The following is a 6,000-nucleotide window of genomic DNA, read 5'->3' as shown; positions in this document are numbered from 1 at the left end:
TGTAGTTGTAATTGACCAAGTCTTCCAATTAAATTAAAGCAAACTCCAGATCTTACAAGTGATGCTGAAACCCTGGACTTTGACGAGTCCATAAACCGAGGGAGTTAAAGCAAGTTTCACAAATGTAGGAACATTGTTTGGCCAGTGATAAATCTTACGGGGATAATCTCTTTGGAAGGGTGGTAGATTAAACTGACCCAGTGAGTACAAGCTATGTAGTGAAAGGCCAGTGTAAAGAAGGGTTTCTGGGAAACATATGAGGAAAAGTTGGTCATTAAATGTAATCCAGACAGTATCCAATCCCTGTGAGAAGAGTACACACAAAAACATGAGCGCATTCCGTTCAGAAGGCTTTTGTTAAAGTCCCCCACAGGAGGTTGGTTCGTAAAATTTAAGCACATGGGATAGGAGGTAATATACTGGCATGGATTAAGGATTGATTAACAGGCAGAAAGCAGAGTTTAGGAATAAACGGGTCATTCTCGCATTGGCAGTCTGTGACTAGTGGATACTGCAAGGATCAATACTTGGGCACCAGCTGTTCACAATATATATCAATGATTTGGATGTGGGCACCAAATGTAATATTTCTAAGTTCGCAGATGACACAAAACTAGATGGGAATGTGTGTTCTGAGGAAGATGCAAAGTGGCTTCAAGGGGATTTGAACAGACTCAGTGAGTGGCAAGAATGTGGCAGATGGAATATAATGTGGAAAAATGTGAGGTTATCCATTTTGGCAGGAAGAATAGAGGTGCAGAGTATTTCTTAAATAGGAAGAAATTAGAAAGTGTAGATGTACAAAGTGACTTGGGTGTCTTTGTCAATAAGTTACCGAAAGCCAGCATGCAGGTGCAGCGAGCAATGAAGAAGGCTAATGGGATGTTAGAACAAAGAACAGCACAGCAGTCTTGCTTCAATTGTATAAAACCTTGGTTAGACCGCACCTGTGTGCATTTTTGATCCCCTTACCTCAGGAAGGATATTATTGCCACAAAGCAAGTGCAACAAAGATTCATCAGATTTGTTACTGAGATAATGGGACTGTCCTATGAAAAGAGATTGGGGAAACTGGGCTTGTATTCTACAGAGTTTGCAAAAATGAGAGGTGATCTTATTGAAACCTTCAAAATACTTCTAAGGATAGACAGGGTAGATACAGCAAAGATGTTTCCCCTGGTTGGGGAGTCTAGAACCAGGGGACACAAATTTCAAAATAAGGGGGAAGCCACTTAGGACAGAGATGAGGAGTTGTAGTCCAGGGACCAGTGGGTCCACTCAGAAAGACAAAGAGTGTAGTGAGGTATTGGGGAAGGTAGCACTGTCGCAGAGGACAGATGGGCACGGAGAAGGGTTAAAGTGCGTATACTTCAACGCAAGAAGCATCAGGAATAAGGTGAGTGAATTGAAGGCGTGGATGGGCACTTGGGACTACGATGTTGTGGCCATCACTGAAACGTGGATAGGTGAGGGGGAGGAATGGTTCTTGGAGGTACCTGGTTATAGATGTTTTCATAAGATTAGGAATGGTGGTAAAAGAGGTGGGGGGGTGGCATTGTTAGTTAGAAATAGTGTAACAACTGCTGAAAGAATTTTCGAGGAGGATCTGCCGACTGAGGCACTGTGGGTTGAGGTCAGGAACAGGAAAGGAGCAGTCACCTTGATGGGAGTTTTCTATCGGCCCCCCAATAGCAGCAGGGAGGTGGAAGAGCAGATTGGGAAACAGATTTTGGAAAGGAGCAGAAGTCACAGGGTAGTAATTATGGGGGATTTCAACTTCCCAAATATTGATTGGCAACTCTTTAGATCGAATAGTTTGGATGGGGTAGTGTTTGTGCAGTATGTCCAGGAAGCTTTTCTGACTCAGTATGTAGACTGCCCGACCAGAGGGGAGGCAATATTGGATTTGGTACTAGGTAATGAACCAGGGCAAGTGATAGAGCTGTTGGTGGGCGAGCACTTTGGAGATAGTGATCACAATTCTGTAGCATTCACTGTGGTAATGGAGAGGGATAGGTATGTGCAACAGGGCAAGGTTTACAATTGGGGGAAGGGTAGATATGATGCTGTCAGGCAGGAACTGAGGAGCATAAGTTGGGAGCATATGCTGGCAGGGAAGGGCACGGTCGAAATGTGGAACTTTTTCAAGGAGCAGATAGTAGGGGCCATTGATAAGCATGTCCCTGTCAGACAGGGAAGGGATGGTCATGTGAGGGAACCGTGGTTGACAAGAGAGGTTGAGAGTCTTGTTAGGAAGAAGAAGGATGCGTATATAAGGTTGAGGAAAAAGGGCACAGGCATAGCTCTGGAGGGATACAAGATGGCCAGGAAGGATCTGAAGAAAGGGATTAGGAGAGCTAAGAGAGGGCATGAAAAATGCTTGGCGGGTAGGATAAAAGAAAACCCCAAGGCCTTTTACGCGTATGTCAGAAATATGAGGATGACTAGGGGGACCGTAGGTCCGGTCAAGGACAATAGCGGGAGACTGTGTGTTGAGCCGGAAGAGATAAGTGAGGTTTTGAATGAGTACTTCTCTTCGGTATTTACGAATGAGAAGGGGTGTATTACTGAAGAGGACGGTGTGAAACAGACTGGTAAGCTCGAGGAAGTGCTCGTTAGGAGGGAAGATGTGTTGGGGTTTTTGAATAACTTGAAGATAGACAAGTCTCCCGGGCCTGACGGGGTATATCCAAGGATGTTATGGGAAGCAAGGGATGAAATTGCAGAGCCGCTGGCAATGATCTTTTCATCTTCTCTGTTGACGGGGGTGGTACCAGGTGATTGGAGGGTGGCAAATGTTGTGCCCCTGTTCAAGAAAGGAAATAGGAACAACCCTGGGAATTACAGGCCAGTTAGTCTTACTTCGGTGGTAGGCAAGTTGATGGAAAAGGTGCTGAGGGATAGGATTTCTGAGCATCTGGAAAGACACTGCTTGATTCGGGACAGTCAGCACGGTTTTGTGAGGGGTAGGTCTTGCCTCACAAGCCTGATTGAATTCTTTGAGCAGGTGACCAAGCAAGTGGATGAGGGTAAACCAGTGGATGTGGTGTACATGGATTTTAGTAAGGCATTTGATAAGGTCCCCCATGGTAGACTTATGGAGAAAGTCAGGAGGCATGGGATAGTGGGGAATGTGGCCAGTTGGATTAAGAATTGGCTAACTGATAGAAGGCAGAGAGTGGTCTTAGATGGTAAATACTCAGCCTGGAGCCCAGTTACCAGTGGCGTGCCACAGGGATCAGTTCTGGGTCCTCTCCTGTTTGTGATTTTTATTAACGACTTGGATGAGGAAGTCGAAGGGTGGGTCAGTAAATTTGCAGATGATACAAAGGTTGGTGGAGTTGTGGATACCGAGGAGGGCTATTGTCGTCTGCAAAGGGACTTGGATAGGTTGCAGTGCTGGGCTGAAAAGTGGCAGATGGAGTTTAACCCTGAAAAGTGTGAGGTCGTCCATTTTGGAAGGACAAACACGAATGCAAAATACTGGGTTAACGGTAGGGTTCTTGGGCATGTGGAGGAGCAGAGAGACCTTGGGGTCTATGTGCATAGATCGTTGAAAGTTGCAACTCAAGTGGATAGGGCTGTGAAGAAGGCATATGGGGTGTTAGCGTTCATTAGCAGAGGGATTGAATTTAAGAGCCGTGAGGTGATGATGCAGCTGTACAGGACCTTGGTAAGGCCTCATTTGGAGTACTGTGTGCAGTTCTGGTCGCCTCATTTTAGGAAGGATGTGGAAGCCTTGGAGAGGGTGCAGAGGAGATTTACCAGGATGTTGCCTGGAATGGAGAATAAGTCTTACGAGGAAAGGCTGAACATTCTAGGCCTCTTCTCATTAGAACGGAGAAGGATGAGGGGTGACATGATAGAGGTTTATAAGATGATCAGGGGAATAGATAGGGTAGACAGTCAGAAACTTTTTCCCCGGGTGGAGCAAAGCGTTACAAGGGGTCATAAATTTAAGGTGAAGGGTGGGAGATATAAGGGGGATGTCAGGGGAAGGTTCTTTACCCAGAGAGTGGTCGGGGCATGGAATGCCTTGCCTGGGGAAGTTGTTGAGTCAGAAACTTTAGGGACTTTCAAACGGCTTTTAGATAGGTATATGGATAAAGGAGAATGATGGGGTATAGATTAAATTGTCCTTGACAGAGGACAAAGGATCGGCACAACATCGTGGGCCGAAGGGCCTGTTCTGTGCTGTATTTTTCTATGTTCTATGTTCTATAAATCTCTTCACTTAGAGGGTTGTGAATTTTTGGAATTCTCCACCCCAGAGGGCTGTGGAAGCTCAGTCATTGAGTATGTTTAAAGCAGAGATTGACAGATTTCTAAATACTAATGATATAAAGGGATATGGGTATCGTGTGGGAAAAAGGCATTGAAGTGGATGATCAGCCTTGATCATGTTGAATTGCGGAGCAGGCTCATTGGGCTGAATGGACTACTCCTGCTCCTACGTTCCTATATAAAGAAAGAGTAGCATTTATCCAGGTTCAGGTCTTGGCTAAATGTTGGAAGAGTGACAGGGTTTTAAATCTAATCACACTCGTACTGTGTGCAGTGCAATGAGGAAGTGGTTCAGTCACAGGTGAAACAGATGGTAGCTCAAAGTGAACCGATCCAGCAGCAGCAGAAACTGCTGGAAATGTTACAAAATCAGCTGGCATCCTCTACTGCCACTCTGAGGAACAGGGGCTTAATGCCGTACAGGCTGGGGCAGCTCAGCAGTGGTTAGGGTTGGCGGAGAGGCATATTGTCACTCTCATCAGGAAAACACCCAGTTAACCCAGAAGTTAGAGGAATCATGGGGAGTCTTTAGAGAGCTACAGGAGTGACCCCACTGAGAGACAGACCAATGCACAGTGCAGGTCCACCATTCAGTGACTGCGGAACCAGATGGGGAAGCAGCAGGCGGTTGTAGCAGCCGTCACGAAAGCAGAGTATCACATGGGATATACTGAGACAGGACAGGACTCCTCAGAGGAGGATGATGATGGGGAAGGAGAGCCTTTGCCTGTCTGTCCTGCTATGCTAACGACAACACGGAGGAGACGGGGTAGACCCGAGAGAAGGGGAGAAGGGGAACCAGGATCACCCGTCCCTCCTGAGGAGGAGGTTACTGAGGCCACTTCCATGTTATGGAGATTTCAAAGCATTAACTGGTCAATTGGCCCCAATCACAATTACAACTTTCCCCTTAGAATTAGCACAGCGTTTAATGTCCTTTAAAATTTATAATCCCTAGTTGACTGAAAATACCATGCTATTGACTGGAAAAGATTAGATCGATAAGAATGGAACCAGGTGAGTTCAGTCCCAACCAGCTGGACAACAGTGGAGAGACATTGGAGGAGTCCGGTGTGTTCAAAAGTGTCAAAGGGTGCAAGCAGATCGAGAAGGACGAGGAGGGATAGTTTACCATTGTCACAGTCACATGGGATGTTTTTGTGATGTTGATAAGTTCCATTTTGTTACTGTGCAAGAGGAGGAATCCTGATTGGTTGGATTCAAACATGGCGTTCCGAGAAAGACAGGCACGGATTTGGGAGGTGACAAAACTTTCAAAGACTTTGGAGAGGAAAGGGAGTTTGGAAATGGGGTGGCAGTTTGCAAAGAAGGAGGGGGCAAGACTTGTGTTTTTGAGGAGAGGGTTGACGATGGCAGATTTAGAGGAGAGACAGAGATAGAACCTGAAGAGAAGGAACTGTTAACAATGTCAGCTAACATGGGGAGTAGGAGGGGAAGTTGGGTGATCAGCAGCTTAGTGGGAATAGATTTGAAGGAAAACAGGTGGGCCCCATCTTCAAGATGAGCTCAGTGAGGGCATGACGGGAGCTAGGATAGACATGAGAGAAAGATGTGAGATCAGAGTTATGAGGGGGGAAGCTGCAGACCAAGTTTGGGCCAGTGGAATTGGTAGAGGCATCTGATCGGATCGTTTCATCTTAGTGACAAAGAAATCCATGAGCTCCTCACACTTTGTTCCAGTCCTACTCAGGCCCC

At 46.1% G+C, this 6,000-nt stretch overlaps 1 protein-coding gene across 1 annotated transcript in view; it reads right to left on the bottom strand.

The window, feature by feature from the left end:
- Nucleotides 1-274: 274 nt before the first annotated feature.
- Nucleotides 275-6,000, bottom strand: part of LOC137353189 (probable G-protein coupled receptor 139) — a 31,460-nt gene continuing 25,734 nt past the window's right edge. The window contains exon 4 of the mRNA XM_068019237.1: nt 275-303. Coding sequence (XP_067875338.1) covers nt 275-303 — 29 coding nt within the window. The remainder of the gene's footprint in view (nt 304-6,000) is intronic.

Source organism: Heterodontus francisci, chromosome 40, assembly GCF_036365525.1.
Source record: "Heterodontus francisci isolate sHetFra1 chromosome 40, sHetFra1.hap1, whole genome shotgun sequence".
Classification (NCBI taxonomy): domain Eukaryota; kingdom Metazoa; phylum Chordata; class Chondrichthyes; order Heterodontiformes; family Heterodontidae; genus Heterodontus; species Heterodontus francisci.
The sequence above is the reverse complement of the archived record's forward strand: the minus strand, read 5'-3'. Positions and strand labels throughout refer to the sequence as shown.